The following is a 23,494-nucleotide window of genomic DNA, read 5'->3' as shown; positions in this document are numbered from 1 at the left end:
TTCCATGCGAGGACGTTTCAGTGGGACCTTCTGGACAAGTGGTCCGGGTCCCATCTTCAAATTCATCAGAAAATAAGCCTATCCCCCAGGGCCAGGGTGTCTCTCCTGTGGTGGCTGCAGAGTGCTCACCTTCTAGAGGGTCGCAGGTTCAGCATTCAAGACTGGGTTCTGGTGACCACGGACGCGAGCCTCCGAGGATGGGGAGCAGTCACACAAGGAAGAAACTTTCAGGGACTATAGTCAAGCCAAGAGGCTTGTCTACACATCAACGTACTGGAATTGAGGGTCATATACAACGGCCTACGTCAAGCGGAGACTCTTCTTCGCGACCTACCGGTTCTGATTCAAATCAGACAACGTCACAGCCGTGGCTCATGTAAACCGCCAAGGCGGGACAAGGAGCAGAGTGGCAATGGCGGAAGCCACCAGGATTCTTCGCTGGGCGGAAAATCACATAAGCGCTTTGGCAGCAGTCTTCATCCCGGGAGTGCACAACTGGGAAGCAGACTTCCTCAGCAGACACGATCTCCATCCAGGAGAGTGGGGACTTCATCAAGAAGTTTTTGCAGAGATAACAAGTCATTGGGGACTTCCTCAAATAGACATGATGGCGTCACACCTCAACAAGAAGCTTCGGAGGTATTGTGCCAGGTCAAGGGACCCTCAGGCAGTAGCAGTGGACGCCCTGGTGACAACGTGGGTGTTTCAGTCGGTCTATGTGTTCCCTCCTCTTCCACTCATCTCAAAGATAGAGAATCATAAGACGAAAAAGAGTGCAGACAATACTCATTGTTCCAGATTGGCCTCGAAGGGCCTGGTATTCAGATCTTCAAGAAATGCTCACAGAAGATCCGTGGCCTCTTACTCTCAGAGAGGACCTGTTGCAACAGGGGCCCTGCGTGTTCCAAGACTTACCGCAGTTACGTTTGACGGCATGGCGGTTGAACACCGAATCCTAGCTGGGAAAGGCATTCTGGAAGAAGTCATCCCTACTCTGATAAAGGCTAGGAAGGAGGTGACGGCGAAACATTATCACCGTATCTGGAGAAAGTATGTATCTTGGTGTGAAGCAAAAAATGCTCCTACGGAAGATTTCCATCTGGGCCGTTTTTTCCACTTTCTACAAACAGGAGTGGATATGGGCCTAAAATTAGGCTCCATTAAGGTACAGATTTCGGCCCTATCAATTTTCTTTCAGAAGGAATTGGCTTCTCTCCCAGAAGTCCAGTCTTTTGTAAAGGGAGTGCTGCACATACAGCCTCCTTTTGTGCCTCCAGTGGCACCATGGGATCTTAACGTGGTGTTACAGTTCCTAAAATCTCACCGGCTTTGAACCTCTTCAAACGGTTGAATTAAAATTTCTCACTTGGAAGGTGATCATGTTGTTGGCCTTGGCATCTGCAAGGCGGGTGTCCGAATTGGCGGCTTTGTCTCACAAGAACTCCCATCTGATTTTCCATGTGGATAGAGCAGAATTAAGGACTCGTCCTCAATTTTTGCCTAAGGTGGTTTCATCGTTTCATATGAACCAACCTATTATGGTACCTGTGGCTACTGATGACTTGGAGGATTCCAAGTCCCTTGATGTAGTCAGGGCATTACAAATTTATATAGCCAGGACGGCTCGGGTTAGGAAAATGGAGGCACTGTTTGTCCTGTATGCAGCCAACAAGGTTGGCGCTCCTGCTTCTAAGCAGAATATTGCTCGCTGGATCTGTAACACGATTCAGCAGGCTCATTCTACGGCTGGATTGCAGTTACCGAATTCGGTAAAGGCCCATTCCACTAGGAAGGTGGGCTCTTCTTTGGCGGCTGCCCGAGGCGTCTCGGCATTACAGCTTTGCCGAGCGGCGACTTGGTCTGGTTCAAACACTTTTGCAAATTTCTACAAGTTTGATACCCTGGCTGGTGAGGACCTCATGTTTGCTCAATCGGTGCTGCAAAGTCATCCGCACTCTCCCGCCCGGTCTGGAGCTTTGGTATAATCCCCATGGTCCTTACGGAGTCCCCAGCATCCTCTAGGACGTAAGAGAAAATAAGATTTTAAACCTACCGGTAAATCTTTTTCTCCTAGTCCGTAGAGGATGCTGGGCGCCCGTCCCAGTGCGGACATATTTCTTTAAGGCTTGTATATAGTTATTGCTTACATAAAGGTTATGTTACAGTTAAGATCAGTCTTTGGCTGATGCTGTTTTGTTCATACTGGTAACTGGTTCGTATATTCCATGTTATACGGTGTAGATGGTGTGGGCTGGTATGAATCTTGGTGGTCATTCCGAGTTGTTCGCTCGTTGCCAATTTTCTCTATATTGCAATTAGTCGCTTACTGCGTATGCGCAAGGTTCGCAGAGCGCATGCGCTTAGTTATTTTACACAAAAGTAAGGTATTTTACTCACGGAATAACAAAGATTTTTCATCGTTCTGGTGATCGGAGTGTGATTGACAGGAAGTGGGTGTTTCTGGGCGGAAACTGGACGTTTTCTGGGCGTGTGCGAAAAAACGCTGGCGTTTCTGGGAAAAACGCGGGAGTGTCTGCAGAAACGGGGGAGTGTCTGGGCGAACGCTGGGTGTGTTTGTGACGTCAAACCAGGAACGAAACTGACTGAACTGATCGCAATGGCTGAGTAAGTCTCGAGCTACTCAGAAACTGCTAAGAATTTTCTATTCGCAATTCTGCTAATCTTTCGTTCGCAATTCTGCTAAGCTAAGATACACTCCCAGAGGGCGGCAGCTTAGCGTGTGCAATGCTGCTAAAAGCAGCTAGCGAGCGAACAATTCGGAATGAGGGCCCTTGTTCTTAGATTAATAAAAATCCTTTCCTCGTACTGTCCGTCTCCTCTGGGCACAGTTCTCTAACTGAGGTCTGGAGGAGGGGCATAGAGGGAGGAGCCAGTCCACACCCATATAAAAAGTTCTTTATAGTGCCCATGTCTCCTGCGGAGCCCGTCTATACTCCATGGTCCTTACGGAGTCCCCAGCATCCTCTACGGACTAGGAGAAAAAGATTTACCGGTAGGTTTAAAATCTTATTAAATCCTGTATGTTATGTAAAAACAATTCAACGTCACCTTTATCCATCGTAGCCAAGTCTTCCAATAGTGTGCCTGACCACTTTGCAATAGCTTTATAAATCCATGCACAGGCAATAGTAGGCCGCAGTATTGCCCCTGAAGCCATGTAAATGGATTTAAGCATAGTGTCAACCTTGCGATCTGCCGGTTCTTTCAATGCGGTAGAACCCGGGACAGGTAAGACCACCTTCTTTGACAGTCTAGAGACAGAAGCGTCAACTATAGGGGGGGGGGGGTCTCCCATTTTTTTCTATCTTCCTCAGGGAAGGGAAAAGCAACCAGAACCCTTTTTGGGATCTGGAATTTTTTCTCCGGGTTTTCCCAGGATTTTTCAAATATAGCATTTCATTCTTTAGACACAGGGAAGGTTAGCGAGGCTTTCTTATTATCTGTGAAGAAAGCCTCCTCAACCTGCTCAGGAGTTGTGTCAGCAATATTTAACACATCTATCATGGCCTCAATCATCAACTGCACCCCCTTAACAAGTGATGCCGCCCCCCTCAACACATCCCTATCACCGTCTGCGGTGTCAGAATGGGTATCCATGTCATCCTGCATAATTTGGGCAAGAGCACGTTTTGTGAGAGTGTACCACAGAGGGGCCCGAGGAAACAGAACCGGACCATACTGCCATAGAGGACTGTAAAACCTGAGTTGCATTCTCAATCTGTACAACCCTCTCAGAAATCTGAGAAATAACCCCCTTAAGAGAGGCTAACCACTCTGGTTCCCTAGCCGGGATCTGCGCTACAACAGTGCAATCCTGATTACATGGAATGGGATCCTCCTGAGAAGATATATCCTCTGCAGCATATGATACATATCTCTAGACATGGCTGCTTGCAATCCCCACACACCCCACATACACACAGGGCAAGGGCAGACAGAGTTTCCCCTCAAGAATGGCAGAGAGACACAGAGATTGGAGCCAACCCACACACAGCGCTTTTGAGGTAGAGGGAATCCCCACCCTGCACTGACTGTGCACCTTAATAGGCTAGACACAGTATACACATTGCCTCCCCCCCTTCTACAACCGCCTGGTGCCGCACAGATAGCGGGAGTTGGTGTGGAGGAACAGCGCTGAAGACTGCAGGCAGAGAAGATGGCGCTGAACACTGCTGGGTCCGCTCTGAGGAGAAGCTCCGCCCCCCGAAGATGGCACGTCTTCCCGCTCTTCACAGGATTATACTGGCCTGAGGTATGTGCTGGGAGAGATCCGGGGACTCCGACAGGCTTGCTGACCAGTCAGGGTGTAGGCGCTGGCTCAGGGCGCCCCTCACAGTGTACCTCTGAGCTCCAGAGCGCGGTTTACCCTGATGCCGCCAATTTCACACCGGCTCCCCGCTTGACAGTGGGGCCGGTGACTAACTCACCACGACCTTCTGGCTCTGTAACGGGGTGACGGCATGCTGCTTGGGTGAGCGATCCCCTATGGCGGTGAACGTTCGATCCCCTCAGAAGCTCAGTGTCTTGTCAGTGGAGTAAGTGGCTCAGACCCCGCAGGGCGGACACTACTCCCCCCCTTAGTCCCACGAAGCAGGGAGGCTGTTGCCAGCAGCCTCCCTGTGCCTAACTCTAATAAAAATAATAAAACCAAAAGAACTCTTATGGAGCTCCCTTAGCTGTGACCGGCTTCTCCGGGCACATTTTTCTAAACTGAGTCTGGTAGGAGGGGCATAGAGGGAGGAGCCAGCCCACACTCTCAAACTCTTAAAGTGCCAATGGCTCCTGGTGGACCTGTCTATACCCCATGATACTAATATGGACCCCAGCATCCTCTAGGACGTAAGAGAAAGGACATTATGAAATATTTTGATACTACAGCACTTTCTCATAGAGTTTCCCCTCTAAATAAGAAACATTTGGTGACACTGTGGTCGCTTTAAGTTGGACGCTCACCGTGATTGAATCGGGTCTCCAGGGTTATAGAAGGGGTTACACATCACATCGGTATATGAATTATATAGCTTGCGGAACATCTGAAGGAAAAGTGGAACATAACAGGGTCATTACATCAGTCCAGTGGTTCTAAGTATTATAGAGCAATCTACTAACAATGGAAGAAGCCAGGTTGTGGGCTGAACCAATGTTCATGAGAAGACAGCCAATCAGTTCACTAGGAACCGGTGACATCACTAAGTTTATAACGCCTGATGACTGGTTCCTGGGGAACAGACGGCATTCTTACAGACATTGGCTCAGTGCACAAGAGTGCTCATTTGCCCTTATACTAGTAACAAAGGTGACAAGTTAGTGAAAAAAATAGTATTTTAAATACCTACCAGTAAATTCTTTTCTCTGGAGCTTGCAGAGTGTGCATCCTCTCCTGGTGGCACTTTTTTCTAAACTGTGCTGTAGGAGGAGGCATAGAGGGGAGGAGCCAGCACACCCAGTGGAAGAAATGTAAAGTGCACTGGCTCCTTTGAGCCCGTCTATACCCCATCATACTAATCTGTCCCCAAAATCCCTTATGGATGCTAGAGAAATAAATCATTAGAAGGCCTGGTGCACATGCCCTCACACATCTTTGCTGCAGCTGCGTCAAACAGCGTCTCTTTGCACGCCAGGTCCTCTGCTAGCGTCTGGTGCCTTTTTCTGCACTTTAGTCACAACAAGGGGCGCTCCAGGAGACTGTGCTGATTAATGTGATATGCGACACTTGTATATCTGTGTGCGAATGAGTCTCTGAATCTGCATACAAAGTGCTAAGTGTCACAGCTGCAGCTTTTTCTATGTCAAGTTCCATTGTGCTCCATATACAGACTCAAGTCACACACAATATACAAGTGTCACATATCATATTAGTCAGCAGAGTCTCTTGCTGTGTCATGGTCACATTGTGTTGCGACTAATATGCATATTTGACAAAGAAAAAAAAGAAAAAAAAAAAGACGCCCATCGCTACCTGTCAGATAACACACGCCAGGCATCTCGCGTTACAGGGCGTATTGAGGCTAGATGTATGAGGACACATCTGTAGTTAGCGTGATATTTAGTTTCATACAGTAGAATCAGAAAATGTTAAAGAGGAATTTCGTGTTCAAGGAAATTTAATGAACAGGCAGATTTACTTTTCAGCAGATCAGGTGGCCAAGTCTTGTCATATCCAAGGGCAAAAACACACAACCAAATCTACCAGGATAATAGTGTTGGCTGAAGGCAAAGTTCCCCTTTTTAGGGTTTATAGGAAATCTCGGAAGATCACTTCTGATAGGCAGAGCTTGTAATCTGTAGCAGACAAGTCACAGCTAGCACTGGCCTATAGGAGTGTCAGCTAGAAGCTGGGACCACCCCAGCAATATACACCCCATCCGTCACTCACACTGCGGATCTCATTATCCCGGAGAGCCGTGTTTGAGGAATCCACCACCATGACAAACTTGACTTTGGAGTTTGTGACGTATCCATATCTGAGAGCAGTTAAAGAACATGTGCATTTGTTTGCTAAGGAGAAAATCCAAAGTCCTGACTGTTCCCATCTCTATCTGCCCTATTACATGCAAGGTGCTGCTCTCTGCAGCCTGGAACGTGGTGTTTCTGGAAATAGAGACAGGAGGAACCCTTCTATGTGCTGTACACTGTCCCACTTGGGAGGGATGACCCTGCAATCAGTACCAGGAAATGGATGTGGGGGATGGGGAAGGGGGTGCAGGAAATAACATGTGTACCTCCTCTTTCCATCCCTGCAGTGTAATTACCCCCAAACACCCCAGCTGCTGGTGACCACAGCTGCTGGTGACACCCGGAGGAGGTAGTAGGTATTGGCCAGATACAAGTTATGTACATTACATAGAATGTAAGGCCTTACATAAATAGGAATGGGTGCGTGCTGGGTAGGCCCCAATTCCCTCCATGGTTAGTACAGATGCAGACTGATGCAGTAGGTCTAAGGCTCCATGTATAACTATATGACCCCATGCAGGTCTATAACAAGGCTTCTATACACCCAGCAGTACTGTGGAGGCCATACACAGCTATAGTACAATGACTCACAAAATGTTTGCCATGTGGTGCTGTTCCTGAGCCTACCTTATCACAGAGAGCCAGAATGACCCACACTGACAAAATGAGACACAAATACAGGATACACTTTGTAGTCCTCTGTGGGGTACAACAGTCCCAGGTAAAGTTCCCTTTGGTCCACAAGAGCCTTCCCCATAGCAGAGATCTTCTCATCCACGACATCCAGGGAGGTGTGGACGGTGTAGTGAAACTTCAGCTGGTTCTCAGAGGGGATGCTGTGAATGTATAGGGGATAATTCTGCAACAGAGGACGGCACGGTTCTAATTACTAACACAGATCACAGCTAGAAACAGATCTCTCTCCTGAACGGTGTATCTCAGGTATTTCCTGGCTTTGTGTAACAGTAAGTTATATCCCTTTCGCACAAAAGAAATACCCGTGTTGATCTGCAAATTACTGGTTAGAACTGTGTCACCCGATAAGTTGCTTCCCTGAGAGAAAGGGGGGTTAGGCTGGGTCAGGCTAAGCGACCCGGCATCGAAATGCTGGGAAAAAGTCGGTAATTTCAGATGTTTCTGTCTGAAAAGGGTATTATAGTATATAGCCATCTCTATCATGGCAGCAGGAAGTGTCAATAACACAGTAGCTGCTTAATTATGTACTAGGAGCAGGTACACCTATGGTGTAGCGGTGGGAGGTAAGTGGATCACCAGGGAAGGTTTCATGTGTCAGTGACATTATTTAATATTATTATTACCAGTTATTTATATAGCGCACACATATTTAGCTTTTCAGAGAATATTTGTCCATTCACATAAGTCCCTGCCCCAGGGGAGCTTAAAATCTATATTCACGTTAGGGTTAATTTTTGTTGGGAGACAAATTAACCTACCTGTATATTTTTGGACTGTGGGAGGAAACCGGAGTACCCGGAGGAATCCCACGCAAGCAGGGGGAGAATATACAAACTCAACACAGTTAGGGCCATGGTGGGAATTGAACCCATGACCTCAGTGCTGTGAGGCAGTAGTGCTAACCATTACAGCATCCGTGCTGCCCTGACATTCCACAGAGAAACATAACATCAATATGTGACACCCGCAGCAGGATCTGAGGAAACTCTATAGCACCACTAACAGCCCTCAGCTATTCTACAGGGTAAATAAATAAAGCTTCTAAAAATGAAAAGAGATGATGTTGCCCATAGCAACCAATCAGATTCTGTCTATCATTTTCTAGGACGCAACAGAGAAATAATAGAATGTGATTGGTTGCTATTGGCAACATCACCTCATTTCATTTTTAGAATCTTTAGTACATGTACCCCTACATCTTCTGTGCAGTCTGTTTGGTAATGCAGATACATGTGTACGCTTGTTAGTTCTCACCTAAAAATGATCATACAGTGCAGACAATAGCATTTCAAGACAATGGACTGAGCAGATAATATAGAGGCCTCTTCCTTGAAGTTGGGATAACTCTTCATGTTTACCAGACTACAACACCAAGAGGAGGAAAATCATGTAATGAGAATGAACAGTTATTAACATGAATCACATTGAGGGTGCCCAGCGGAAGTAGCTCTGTCAGATGTGTCTACAGGCATAAATACACATGTGGGGCCATATATGACAGACATGACCATTTAGCACCAAGGAGGAAGACTACATACAAGTCCTAATGCGATCATCTAAATAATGTTATCAGCTAGCACAACTGACATTGGCACATTCCTGATCAGATGGGATCAGCAATCTATCAGGGCCTATACGTAGTGTTCACTCTAGGCTGGTTTAGCAGGGCGCCGCGCCCTGCCCCTTTTTTTAGCAGGCAAAACCCGCCCTGCCCCTTTTGCGGCGCCCTGCTAGAACAGCCGACCGCTTCCTGCCCTCCCGGCGTGTATAGATGCCGTGCGCATGCGTGCGGCATCCATTCACGCATTGGGAGAGGGCTGGGGGAAGCCCAGCACAGACGGAGGTGCTGGGCACGCCCCCAACAGTGACGTCGCCGGCCACAGACGCTCTCTATAGTAGCGTCTGTGGGCCGCACCGCCCCCTAAAATGACGTAGGCATGGCCACGCCCCCTAATTTGCGTGGCCGCGCCCCCGTTTCGGCTTCGCCGCGCGTGCACATGTGTCCCCGGAGTCCGGCGCCCTGCCCCTTTTCACTCCTAGAGTGAACACTATATACGTACAGCAATTTGTGGCCGGTGAGGCTCAAGACCTTGAAAGTGGAGGTTGTAGTTTTACCAGATTGTCTACAAGCTGAATCTCCCAGAGTATGGGAGGATGTGAGAGGACATGAAGGTGCATCTGTCACTGGGATACATGGGATAGGTGGCATGGTCTGTGTGACAGCTACCTGGGATAGGTGGTATGGTTTGTCTGACAGACACATGGGACACGTGGCATGGTCTGTCTGACAGACACATGGGACAGGTGGCATGGTCTGTCTGACAGACACATGGGATAGGTGGCATGGTCTGTTTGGCAGACACATGGGATAGGTGGCATGGTCTGTTTGGCAGACACATGGGATAGGTGGCATGGTCTGTCTGACAGACACATGGGATAGGTGGCATGGTCTGTCTGACAGACGCATGGGATAGGTGGCATGGTCTGTCTGACAGACGCATGGGATAGGTGGCATGGTCTGTTTGACAGACACATGGGATAGGTGGCATGGTCTGTCTGACAGACACATGGGATAGGTGGCATGGTTTGTGTGACAGACGCATGGGATAGGTGACATGGTTTGTGTGACAGACGCATGGGATAGGTGGCATGGTTTGTGTGACAGACGCATGGGATAGGTGGCATGGTTTGTGTGACAGACGCATGGGATAGGTGGCATGGTTTGTGTGACAGACGCATGGGATAGGTGACATGGTTTGTGTGGCAGCGCATGGGATAGGTGACATGGTTTGTGTGACAGACACATGGGATAGGTGGCATGGTCTGTGTGACAGACACATGGGATAGGTGGCACGGTCTGTGTGACAGACGCATGGGATAGGTGACATGGTTTGTGTGGCAGACGCATGGGATAGGTGACATGGTCTGTGTGGCAGACGCATGGGATAGGTGACATGGTCTGTGTGACAGACACATGGGATAGGTGGCATGGTCTGTGTGACAGACACATGGGATAGGTGACATGGTTTGTGTGACAGACACATGGGATAGGTGACATGGTTTGTGTGACAGACACATGGGATAGGTGGCATGGTCTGTGTGACAGACACATGGGATAGGTGGCACGGTCTGTGTGACAGACGCATGGGATAGGTGACATGGTTTGTGTGGCAGACGCATGGGATAGGTGACATGGTTTGTGTGACAGACACATGGGATAGGTGGCATGGTCTGTGTGACAGACACATGGGATAGGTGGCACGGTCTGTGTGACAGACGCATGGGATAGGTGACATGGTTTGTGTGGCAGACGCATGGGATAGGTGACATGGTTTGTGTGGCAGACGCATGGGATAGGTGACATGGTTTGTGTGACAGACACATGGGATAGGTGGCACGGTCTGTGTGACAGCTGTACAATGACAAGTACTACTCTCTGCTCCTCAGACATACCTATAGACGGGAGGTATTCAATATACAGACTGTCGGGATATAGACAACCATTTTCCCTCTTAGTGTGTCCACGACACACCTGGAGGGAGAATAAATAGCATAGCGCGCCACTGTGCCCGCAGCGAGCCCGCAAGGGGGGCTCTTTTGCGCTCACCCCACTGCCAGCATTCCTGCGGTCGGGATCTCAACAGCCGGCCAGTCGGACTACACCCCTATAGACATACCTCCCGAATGTTCATGTTGGGGAAACAGAACAAGTGTGCGTACATGAGAAGGGAACATGACAACGCATCATAGGGGTGTAACCAGAACTTTGATGTGCTGGACTGTCCCTATCACTTTGTTTTCCTCTGCATACATATGTACGCAATACCTAGTTTTGCCGACACACTAAAACTATGAAAGTGCATGCTGGGATATGTTCTTCACAGCAGCTGGAGTGTCACACGTTGTGTACCCAGCATAGACCATAAACTTATGATTTGTCAACTACTGTGGAACTATAAGCCCCAGCATTCTATAGCAGCCTGGAATTTTGCACCATTCTAGGGATGAAGCCTGAAGTTAGATGTAGAACAACAAAACCCAGCATACCGCAGGCAGTGAGGTTGCTTAGGTCTGACCTGTTCCCTTCCTTCATGCATACAAATAGCTTCAGACATAACGATGCAATCAGGACTAAATGCCAGTTCCCCCCTGATGCAATAATAAAGTCATTATATACAGTATAATCCCCTGACAGCCCTATAACTACAGGTAATGACTGCCCTCACCTCCTTAGCTATGACAGATACACACACCGCCATCTTGCTCCTCTCACTGGTCACATGACTCTGTGTCTGTCACCTGCTGTGTGATTGGTCAGTTTGACCACATGACTCGACTGCTGCTCTCATGATCGCCGAGCTGCGGTTATGGCTGGCGTTGGATGACGCGCCCGATCATGTGACCTGAGTCCTGAGCATCCTCATGCCAATTGCATTTCCCCCCCCCACACACACACACACACACGCGCCAGTTGATGGAAGTAATGTTCTGTGTGGTGCTTCACTGTAGTGTCAGGTATCATGTTACTCCAGTGTTGGATATAGCCTGTGTGCAGAATGTTTTTTTTTATACTTAGTTCAACAATTCTATCTATCTATCTATCTATCTATCTATCTATCTATCTATCTATCTATCTATCTATCTATCTATCTATCTAATGCTGGGTACACAATAGTAGATATATCTGCAGATCAATTGGTCTGCAGAAATATCTACACATAGACTGGGCAGTGTGTTGAGCATACACACTGCCTGATCCGTCGGGACTGATGTCACAAACTGGACGGGCGTTTAAATGCGCCCAACCAGTTCGGTTATCAGTCACCGCCAGCTGGTGCAGCTTGTGTAAGGACAGTCAGCTGACCACCTGTAGGCATAGAGCGATGAGCCAATATATTGTTAGATTTCTCTAACGTCCTAGTGGATGCTGGGGACTCCGAAAGGACCATGGGGAATAGCGGCTCTGCAGGAGACTGGGCACAAAAGTAAAAAGCTTTAGGACTACCTGGTGTGCACTGGCTCCTCCCCCTATGACCCTCCTCCAAGCCTCAGTTAGATTTTTGTGCCCGAACGAGACGGGTGCAGGCTAAGGGGCTCTCCTGAGCTGCTTAGTGTAAAAGTTTAAAGTAGGTTTTTTATTTTCAGTGAGACCTGCTGGCAACAGGCTCACTGCACCGAGGGACTAAGGGGAGAAGAAGCGAACTCACCTGCGTGCAGAGTGGATTGGGCTTCTCAGGCTACTGGACATTAGCTCCAGAGGGACGATCACAGGCCCAGCCATGGATGGGTCCCAGAGCCGCGCCGCCGTCCCCCTTACAGAGCCAGAAGACGGAAGAGGTCCGGAAAATCGGCGGCAGAAGACGTCCTGTCTTCAATAAGGTAGCGCACAGCACTGCAGCTGTGCGCCATTGCTCTCAGCACACTTCACACTCCGGTCACTGAGGGTGCAGGGCGCTGGGGGGGGGCGCCCTGAGACGCAATAAAAACACCTTTTTTGGCAAAAAAGACATCACATATAGCTCCTGGGCTATATGGATGTATTTAACCCCTGCCAATTTTTACATAAAAAAGCGGGAGAAAGGCCGCCGAAAAAGGGGCGGAGCCTATCTCCTCAGCACACTGGCGCCATTTTTTCCTCACAGCTCCGTTGGAGGAAGGCTCCCTGACTCTCCCCTGCAGTCCTGCACTACAGAAACAGGGTAAAACAAGAGAGGGGGGGCACTAAATTGGCATATAAATATATACAGCAGCTATATTAGGGAAAAACACTTATATAAGGTTATCCCTGTATATATATAGCGCTCTGGTGTGTGCTGGCAAACTCTCCCTCTGTCTCCCCAAAGGGCTAGTGGGGTCCTGTCCTCTATCAGAGCATTCCCTGTGTGTGTGCTGTGTGTCGGTACGTTGTGTCGACATGTATGAGGAGGAAAATGGTGTGGAGGCGGAGCAATTGCCTGTGTTAGTGATGTCACCCCCTAGGGAGTCGACACCTGACTGGATGGTCTTATGGAAAGAATTACGTGATAGTGTCAGCACTTTACAAAAGACTGTTGACGACATGAGACAGCCGGCAAATCAGTTAATACCTGTACAGGCGTCTCAAACACCGTCAGGGGCTCTAAAGCGCCCGTTACCTCAGGTCGATACAGACACGGACACTGACTCCAGTGTCGACGGTGAGGAAACAAACGTATTTTCCAGTAGGGCCACACGTTACATGATCACGGCAATGAAGGAGGTTTTGAACATTTCTGATACTACAAGTACCACAAAAAAGGGTATTATGTGGGGTGTGAAAAAACTACCCGTAGTTTTTCCCGAATCAGATGAATTAAATGAGGTGTGTGATGAAGCGTGGGTTTCCCCCGATAAAAAACTGCTAATTTCTAAAAAGTTATTGGCATTATACCCTTTCCCGCCAGAGGTTAGGGCGCGTTGGGAAACACCCCCTAGCGTAGATAAGGCGCTCACACGCTTATCAAAACAAGTGGCGTTACCGTCCCCTGATACGGCCGCCCTCAAGGAACCAGCTGATAGGAAGCTGGAAAATATCCTTAAAAGTATATACACACATACTGGTATTATACTGCGACCAGCAATCGCCTCAGCCTGGATGTGCAGTGCTGGGGTGGCTTGGTCGGATTCCCTGACTGAAAATATTGATACCCTGGACAGGGACAATATATTATTGACTATAGAGCATTTAAAGGATGCATTTCTATATATGCGAGATGCACAGAGGGATATTTGCACTCTGGCATCAAGAGTAAGTGCGATGTCCATTTCTGCCAGAAGAGGATTATGGACGCGACAGTGGTCAGGGGATGCGGATTCCAAACGGCATATGGAAGTATTGCCGTATAAAGGGGAGGAGTTATTTGGGGTCGGTCTATCGGACCTGGTGGCCACGGCAACGGCTGGAAAATCCACCTTTTTACCCCAAGTCACCTCGCAGCAGAAAAAGATACCGTCTTTTCAGGCTCAGTCCTTTCGTCCCCATAAGGGCAAGCGGGCAAAAGGCCACTCATATCTGCCCCGGGGCAGAGGAAGGTGAAAAAGACTGCAGCAGACAGCCTCTTCCCACGAACAGAAGCCCTCCCCCGCTTCTGCCAAGTCCTCAGCATGACGCTGGGGCCTTACAAGCGGACTCAGGCACGGTGGGGGCCCGTCTCAAGAATTTCAGCGCGCAGTGGGCTCACTCGCAAGTGGACCCCTGGATCCTGCAGGTAGTATCTCAGGGGTACAAATTGGAATTCGAGACGTCTCCCCCTCGCCGGTTCCTGAAGTCTGCTTTACCAACGTCTCCCCCCAACAGGGAGGCGGTATTGGAAGCCATTCACAAGCTGTATTCCCAGCAGGTGATAATCAAGGTACCCCTCCTACAACAGGGAAAGGGGTATTATTCCACGCTGTTTGTGGTACCGAAGCCGGACGGCTCGGTGAGACCCATTTTAAATCTGAAATCCTTGAACACTTACATAAAAAGGTTCAAGTTCAAGATGGAGTCACTCAGAGCAGTGATAGCGAACCTGGAAGAAGGGGACTATATGGTGTCTCTGGACATCAAGGATGCTTACCTCCATGTCCCAATTTGCCCTTCTCACCAAGGGTACCTCAGGTTCGTGGTACAGAACTGTCACTATCAGTTTCAGACGCTGCCGTTTGGATTGTCCACGGCACCCCGGGTCTTTACCAAGGTAATGGCCGAAATGATGATTCTTCTTCGAAGAAAAGGCGTCTTAATTATCCCTTACTTGGACGATCCCCTGATAAGGGCAAGGTCCAGAGAACAGTTAGAGGTCAGAGTAGCACTATCTCAAGTAGTACTACGACAGCACGGATGGATTCTAAATATTCCAAAATCGCAGCTGATTCCGACGACACGTCTGCTGTTCCTAGGGATGATTCTGGACACAGTACAGAAAAAGGTGTTTCTCCCGGAGGAGAAAGCCAAGGAGTTATCCGACCTAGTCAGGAACCTCCTAAGACCAGGCCAAGTGTCAGTACATCAATGCACAAGGGTCCTGGGAAAGATGGTGGCTTCTTACGAAGCGATTCCATTCGGCAGATTCCACGCAAGAACTTTTCAGTGGGATCTGCTGGACAAATGGTCCGGATCGCATCTTCAAATGCATCAGCGGATAACCCTGTCTCCAAGGACAAGGGGGTCTCTCCTGTGGTGGTTACAGAGTGCTCATCTCCTAGAGGGCCGCAGATTCGGCATTCAGGATTGGGTCCTGGTGACCACGGATGCCAGCCTGAGAGGCTGGGGAGCAGTCACACAGGGAAGAAATTTCCAGGGCTTGTGGTCAAGCATGGAAACGTCACTTCACATAAATATCCTGGAACTAAGGGCCATTTACAATGCCCTAAGTCAGGCAAGACCTCTGCTTCAGGGTCAGCCGGTGTTGATCCAGTCGGACAACATCACGGCAGTCGCCCACGTAAACAGACAGGTCGGCACAAGAAGCAGGAGGGCAATGATGGAAGTGGCAAGGATTCTTCGCTGGGCGGAGAATCATGTGATAGCACTGTCAGCAGTGTTCATTCCGGGAGTGGACAACTGGGAAGCAGACTTCCTCAGCAGACACGATCTTCACCCGGGGGAGTGGGGACTTCACCCAGAAGTCTTCCACATGATTGTGAACCGTTGGGAAAAACCAAAGGTGGACATGATGGCGTCCCGCCTCAACAAAAAACTGGACAGATATTGCGCCAGGTCAAGGGACCCTCAGGCAATAGCTGTGGACGCTCTGGTAACACCGTGGGTGTACCAGTCAGTGTATGTGTTCCCTCCTCTTCCTCTCATACCAAAAGTACTGAGAATCATAAGAAGGAGAGGAGTAAAGACTATACTCGTGGCTCCGGATTGGCCAAGAAGGACTTGGTACCCGGAAATTCAAGAGATGCTCACGGAAGACCCGTGGCCTCTACCTCTAAGAAAGGACCTGCTCCAGCAGGGACCATGTCTGTTCCAAGACTTACCGCGGCTGCGTTTGACGGCATGGCGGTTGAACGCCGGATCCTGAAGGAAAAAGGCATTCCGGATGAAGTCATCCCTACCCTGATCAAAGCCAGGAAGGATGTAACCGTACAACATTATCACCGTATTTGGCGTAAATATGTTGCCAGGAAGGCCCCTACAGAGGAATTTCAACTGGGTCGTTTCCTGCATTTCCTGCAAACAGGACTGTCTATGGGCCTCAAATTAGGGTCCATTAAGGTTCAAATTTCGTCCCTGTCAATATTCTTCCAAAAAGAACTGGCTTCTGTTCCTGAAGTTCAGACGTTTGTCAAGGGAGTACTGCATATACAGCCTCCTTTTGTGCCTCCAGTGGCACCTTGGGATCTCAATGTAGTTTTGGGATTCCTAAAATCACATTGGTTTGAACCACTCACCACTGTGGACTTAAAATATCTCACATGGAAAGTGGTAATGCTGTTAGCCCTGGCTTCAGCCAGGCGTGTCTCAGAATTGGCGGCTTTATCCTATAAAAGCCCTTACCTAATTTTTCATACGGACAGGGCAGAATTGAGGACTCGTCCTCAATTTCTCCCTAAGGTGGTTTCAGCTTTTCACTTAAACCAGCCTATTGTGGTGCCTGCGGCTACTAGGGACTTGGAGGATTCCAAGTTGCTGGACGTAGTCAGGGCCCTGAAAATATATGTTTCCAGGACGGCTGGAGTCAGAAAATCTGATTCGCTGTTTATCCTGTATGCACCCAACAAGCTGGGTGCTCCTGCTTCTAAGCAGACGATTGCTCGTTGGATTTGTAGTACAATTCAGCTTGCACATTCTGTGGCAGGCCTGCCACAGCCAAAATCTGTAAAAGCCCATTCCACACGGAAAGTGGGCTCATCTTGGGCGGCTGCCCGAGGGGTCTCGGCTTTACAACTTTGCCGAGCAGCTACTTGGTCAGGGGCAAACACGTTTGCTAAATTCTACAAATTTGATACCCTGGCTGAGGAGGACCTGGAGTTCTCTCATTCGGTGCTGCAGAGTCATCCGCACTCTCCCGCCCGTTTGGGAGCTTTGGTATAATCCCCATGGTCCTTTCGGAGTCCCCAGCATCCACTAGGACGTTAGAGAAAATAAGAATTTACTTACCGATAATTCTATTTCTCATAGTCCGTAGTGGATGCTGGGCGCCCATCCCAAGTGCGGATTGTCTGCATTACTTGTACATAGTTATTGTTACAAAAATCGGGTTATTGTTGTTGTGAGCCATCTTTTCAGAGGCTCCTTCTGTTATCATGCTGTTAACTGGGTTCAGATCACAAGTTGTACGGTGTGATTGGTGTGGCTGGTATGAGTCTTACCCGGGATTCAAAATCCTTCCTTATTGTGTACGCTCGTCCGGGCACAGTATCCTAACTGAGGCTTGGAGGAGGGTCATAGGGGGAGGAGCCAGTGCACACCAGGTAGTCCTAAAGCTTTTTACTTTTGTGCCCAGTCTCCTGCGGAGCCGCTATTCCCCATGGTCCTTTCGGAGTCGCCAGCATCCACTACGGACTATGAGAAATAGAATTATCGGTAAGTAAATTCTTATTATATTGGCCGTCGACTGTGCTGCAGGGCCGACGCAATACGTCTGTGAAGGACGACATTCACAGGCATATCCTTTGAACACAATGGCCTACGGACCCGCAATATAGCGGGCATTCAATAGAACGGCCGATATATCGGCCAGTGTGTACGCACCATATGGGCCAGACAAAGCCGTAACTAATGTCATGCAGACCACACCTGGGGGCACCCTTCCAGGATGGGACACCAAATGCCGGCTTCTCCTCAGTGACTGGGAGCCGGGAGCTACACTATGACATTATCCTACAGCCCTCAACACCTGTCACTGAGGAGCCGGTACTGCAGTGAGAGTTTCCGGGGGCAGCCAGACATCTCCTGGAATGTGGGGTACCCCCCTGGAGTGATATAAACGCTTGCTGTGAGGCCACGTACCCTTCCGACAAGGTCCCGCCCCTTTTCAGGTTTGATCTATTGGCTGTACCGTGTAGGGATGGCTATCAGTGTATTTCCCGTTAAGGGTTGCCATCAATGGAAAACATAAGTAGAACCATCGATGGTATGAAACCATGCAATGTTATACCATCGATGGTTTCTGCTATCGTTTTGCGCATGCGCACTGCAGGTCCCTGAATCCCATGCATTTCTCTGCTGGGCGATGGAGCTAAAGCCCTCAGAGCAAGAAGAAAGATGCGGCCGACACAGAGCAGCCTAGTAGCTCTGCACCGCAGTTAGGGAAATGAAAATCATCGGCAGGCGGGCCAATGGCTACCATCGATGGTGCAAAACTAGTTGTTTCACTGGCATCGATGGTAAAACCATCTTACATTGGGTGATGACCATCGATGATTTCTAATGATCGATGGTTGATGGTCATCCCTAGTACTAGATGCCACTGACCACCCCGGTACCAACGCTGGGGCCTGAGTAACAGTGGAACAGATGGGACTACAGCTCCAGACCTGTACATGAAAATAGACCCATCATCGTTACAGCACCTGCTGGTCACACGGTCGTCCATAAACTACAGGTGTTAAAATTGTATTTCTATTTCCCCCACAAAATGACCTTTCAGTATAGGCGGGACTTTCCTAACAACTCAGTGCCCAAAGCAATGCCCCCTACACTATAATCTCATCCTCAGAATCGTGATTGGCCATTTTAGAAGAATGGAATTTTCCAGTAGAGGCAGCGACAGCCAGAGCTCCTAATCAGAGATGTAAGGAGTGGTCTTCTGCCGAGCCTATACACCAATATATATAGTCGGGGGTGTTGAAAACCAGGTTGTCTGTATCTCTCTAGTATCCAGCACTAGGCTGTGACAGGCCGGCTGGTGGCATATAACCGGAGCCCGCAGCCTGTGCCCACTGTAATAATGCCACACAGGCCGAGTCTGTTAGGCATAAACATAAAGATACAGCAATCCACCTGTCATCTTCTATGTACTACAGAGAGCCTGTGCTCTCTGATTGGTCAGGGTGTGGGAAAGTCGCTCTGTGCTGAATAGTAGTGAAGTTCATTAATGAAATGGACGTAAATGGGCTTCATTAGTGATGTGATGCAGAGCGGCTTTCCCATGCTGTGACCAATCAGAACGTAGCCGCTACTGTAGTAAATACAAGCTGAAAGTTGGCTCATCCTGGCATGCGCTTTGTGGTTCCTGTGAGGACTTTGTTACAGTGCGGGTCTCTATTCAGCTGTAATTTATAAGGGTGCACTGCAGGTCCCAATTTGTCCCGGATTGAAGGACATTCTGGCACTCGCCCACAGCCATGGCTGCGCTAACACTTGCTCTAAGTGGCCTAACATTTCAGTGTCAGCTGGTGACAGGAGTGTTATAAACATCTCACATTTATTTCAGAATACCAGAGTCACTTAAGGCCGGTTTCAGTTATCCGCAGTAGTTTAGTGTTGGGCTTTTATGCCCGGAGCTATTCTGCTACAGACCCTTTTCCTTGTACGGTAAATTACCAGCTAACATGTCTGTGGCATCTGCGCTAAGGACACGTAATGCGGATTTCTGTTTGAGCACCCTCAGGAGATATCTGCATTAAGTGCAGCCTGATGGTTGATCGCTGGCTTTAATTGATAAGTCCTGGTATATCAATTAGCGGTGGTAATTAACCGTCGCTAATTGAATACGGCCCTTAATCTTCTGGAGACCATATGCACAGGGCCATCTTAACATATAGGCACTCTAGGCTGTTGCCCAGGGTCCCATCACATTCTAGGGGCTTTCCAGCATTAGAAGTGACTGTGCAACCGCTGGTCCCTTCCTTTGTGCTGTGCGTGGCAGCGGTGGAGAGATCCCCTTGTGGTATGCAGGAAAGTTGGTGTATGCAGGTCAGTATGTACTGTAGTACCACTGCAGTACACCCCACCACTCCAATGACCTGCTCTGGACAAGCTGACATAGAGCCATGTAACTGTGGGGAAATAAGGGACACTATACTGATAAAGTGCTGGGGAATGCATAGAGTGTGGCTGCTGGGTTGGTGCATAGGACAGCCGGCTGGCAGGCAGGCAGAGGCAGATGAACGTCTGTCAGCATGCTGATGGGTGAATGCCTAGAGCTATCCACCAATCAGAGTGCTTACAGCCAGTCACTGTATGGAAGTATGTGGAGGGATGGGACGGGACCACGGGTGAGGTAAGTTATGATTTATGTTTATTCCCATTACTGGGTGGGGAGGGGCCCAGTGCATTGCTTTGCCTAGGACCTGCAGTCCTGGTAAGACGGCTCTGCATATACAGTCCACTGGCCTCCATCCATTCACTTCGAATTTCCTTTCTACTTTGGCAGTCACATTTATGGGGTCGATTTAGCCGTGAGTTGTCCAGATATTGCTTAACGCGGCTAAAAAAAAACACGCTGTGACTTTTTGTTAACCAGAGGACCATGTGTTTGTGAGGGGTTCACTACGGCTGGCCGGCGGTCGGGCTCCCGGCGACCAGCATCCCGGCGCCGGGAGCCCGACCACCGGCTTACCGACAGCGTGGCGAGCGCAAATGAGCCCCTTGCGGGCTCGCTGCGCTCGCCGCGCTACGCGCGCCACACTATTTTATTCTCCCTCTATGGGGGTCGTGGACCCCCACGAGGGAAAATAAGTGTCGGTATGCCGGCTGTCGGGCTCCCGGCGCCGGTATACTGAGCGCCGGGAGCCCGACCGCCGTCATACAGAAGACCACCCGTTTGTGAGAGAGAGGTTATAGGATCTTGGCTTACTTTCAGTTGGGCAATAGGTGGTGGAGAGTATGGGTTTGGAGGACATAATCAGAGACTTGCCTTAATTAAAGCTAGAAAACAGATGTATTTGTCTTATTGTGGAGTGGGCAGCGAGTCATTCTCTTTACCAGAGACGCCCAGATTTCTCGTTACTGTCCTGTACACAAGTTCTACATTTCCCAAGATCCATGTCTCCTGGTATTTATGTAATGATTATAGAGTTATATTGTACCAATGTTTATGCTACTTATTAGGTTTAGGGAGTGACAGTGGAGACAGTGGCCGCTGCTGTTATAGTGACAAGATACAGGTAGAAGGGGAAGCCTGGACTAAGCACATGGTACACGCTAAGCTTTGTGGTATCCCTATATCCAGCTCTACCCCTTTTAGACTCACACAGCCGGGTCACTCTCGGGATGCATTCCCGGGACTGACCCTTTTCACACTGCACTAAGACCTGGGATCGACCTGGGACAGCCCCATTTACACTGATCCCGGGAAATCACTGCAAATGCATATGTATGTCATTAGGAATTTCGTAAGGTGGTTTTAAGTACTATGAATATGAAGACAGTTTCACTTTAAGTTATTATGTGACTGACTGTATACCATTTAAACCTGTGGCACGCCAGCTATTTTGGAACTAGCAGGACCACATTGCAATTTGGCAGCACATGCTGTGATTTGCAGTTCCACAACACTGCAGAGCCAGAAGTACTGATAAAAGTAAAGTGTCATATACTATATCTTATACTCAGACCTCTCTACTTTGCAGCTTCAGCAGAGAAGTGTAGGAGAACAGAGACTATGGGGTATATTTAGTAAAGTGCAGGCTTCCAGGATGCTTCCCCGGGCTCTGGATGATGACATCATCTTTTCTGAGCCCAAGAAAGCTCCAATCCGAGGCCTTTTAACAGTCCCGGGTAGTGAATCCCGGGACGGGTCCTTTCACACTACACAGCTTCCCGGGAAATTGTCCCTGTACCCTTTCACACTGAGCAAAATCCCGGGATGATGCGCGTTCATGTGCAATATTCCGGGATATTTTTGCGAGTGTAAAAGGGGTATTAAGAAGGATGTAACAGACTGTCACACAGGAACACCATGGAATCAGTATAGTAAGAGAAATGCATTTGGAAATTTCACATTTTATTAAAACAGGTAACTGGTATGTAACATAATATTATAACATAACTCCCAATAAGCGTTGTGACTTGTGTCCAGGCCAGGAACTTGGCGCCCATGCATTTGATGGGACGGCATGTGGAAGTAGGCCTATTAAGGTTGCATTCCAGCTGTGTTCCATTTATAGTGCAGGAGGTAGATGATATACGTACATCATTCCTGGTCAGTAACATTTGTTGTACGTCTGATTCCCAGGAACACAACAGACTGCCGGCAGGGTGTCAGACAGACCAGAATGGCATCTCTTGGCGCTGACAGCTGCGAAACACAGAGGCGTGATGCATGACCAAGTACCCAGAGGCCACTCCCAGTGTTTGTGTGCACAGCTTATGTTAGGAGGTATGTCCTGAGTCACCTGGAGGAAGTGTACCATGCGTCTCTTCTTACTAACATGTGCAGAGGTGTTTTACCAAATGGGGCGGCCCAAGGCCTAACTGGTAAAGTCTATGGGGTTACCAGTAGCTGTCATGGCAAGTCTCACCGTTACATGTAATGCAAAAGATTAACAAATTCTCTGTGCGCTTCCCACAAGCAGCCCTAGCAATATAAATGAGGTGGAATCACATCTAATCCCACATAAACAGGATGCACACACGAAAAAGATAAATTATAAAGCCTAGGCGTTCGTAGATTTGAAAAGTCACTTCCCTGTAAACCAATATTGGTCCTTATTCCATTATCTCTTGGTGTGAATTACCTCATTTACCGTGCTGTATTACACAAGGATCTTGTTGTGTTTTGTTTCTTTTTTATGTACATCTGTGAAATACCCTTGGAGTGAAGGGAGGAACTGACAGTACAACCACAATCACAATTGAAGGAAGTGACTATTCAAATCTACGAGCGCCTAGGCTTTCTAATTGATCTTTTTGTGTGTCACCTTTACATGTGCTATGTGAAAGTGCTGAACATACCCTGTTCTGTCGTCATAAGATTTAGGGCCTAATTCACACCTGATCGCTGTTGTGCGAATTTGCCATCCGGCCGATTATCGATCTACTCCGCCTGCGTACGGATCGCAGTGCGCACGCACGGGGCCAAATTGCAAAAAAAATCCAGCAACTTTTTTGATTGCTAGGTGTACACAAGCTGATTGACAGGAAGCGGGCATTCGGGGGTGGTAACGGGCCATTTTCTGGGAGTGTCAGGAAATATGCAGGCATTCCCAAGCGTTTGCAGGGTGGGTGTGTGATGTCAGCTACGGCCCTGATCAACCTGATTCTGTCGCATTGTAGGAGTAGGTCCTGGGCTACGCACAGACTGGAAAAATCATGTGATGGTGAGTGAGTTGCGAACGGGTTTGCAGCTGACAGGCGTTCGCACAGATTTTCGCAAGGCGTACGCTGACTTGCACGGGGCGGTTTTTCACTCTGTCTGGGTGGCGA

The 23,494-nt window shown here is 48.8% G+C and overlaps 2 protein-coding genes across 3 annotated transcripts in view; one reads left to right on the top strand and one right to left on the bottom strand.

Moving 5' to 3' along the window:
* LOC134969516 (trafficking protein particle complex subunit 2-like protein) overlaps nt 1-11,503 on the bottom strand; it is a 45,457-nt gene extending 33,954 nt beyond the window's left edge. For both annotated transcript variants that reach the window (XM_063945516.1, XM_063945517.1), the window contains exons 1-4: nt 11,400-11,503; nt 7,164-7,336; nt 6,398-6,485; nt 4,975-5,054 (exon numbers count right to left, since the gene is read on the bottom strand). In XM_063945516.1, coding sequence (XP_063801586.1) covers nt 4,975-5,054; nt 6,398-6,485; nt 7,164-7,336; nt 11,400-11,432 — 374 coding nt within the window. In that variant the 5' untranslated portion in view covers nt 11,433-11,503. The remainder of the gene's footprint in view (nt 1-4,974; nt 5,055-6,397; nt 6,486-7,163; nt 7,337-11,399) is intronic.
* A 96-nt stretch (nt 11,504-11,599) lies between these two features.
* LOC134969515 (copine-7-like) overlaps nt 11,600-23,494 on the top strand; it is a 600,833-nt gene continuing 588,938 nt past the window's right edge. Inside the window, exons 1-2 of the mRNA XM_063945515.1 lie at nt 11,600-11,688; nt 22,305-22,448. The gene's annotated coding sequence lies outside the window, so the exon portion shown is untranslated. The remainder of the gene's footprint in view (nt 11,689-22,304; nt 22,449-23,494) is intronic.

Source organism: Pseudophryne corroboree, chromosome 11 (genome assembly GCF_028390025.1).
Source record: "Pseudophryne corroboree isolate aPseCor3 chromosome 11, aPseCor3.hap2, whole genome shotgun sequence".
NCBI lineage: Eukaryota > Metazoa > Chordata > Amphibia > Anura > Myobatrachidae > Pseudophryne > Pseudophryne corroboree.
This window is presented reverse-complemented; position numbering and strand designations above follow the sequence as displayed.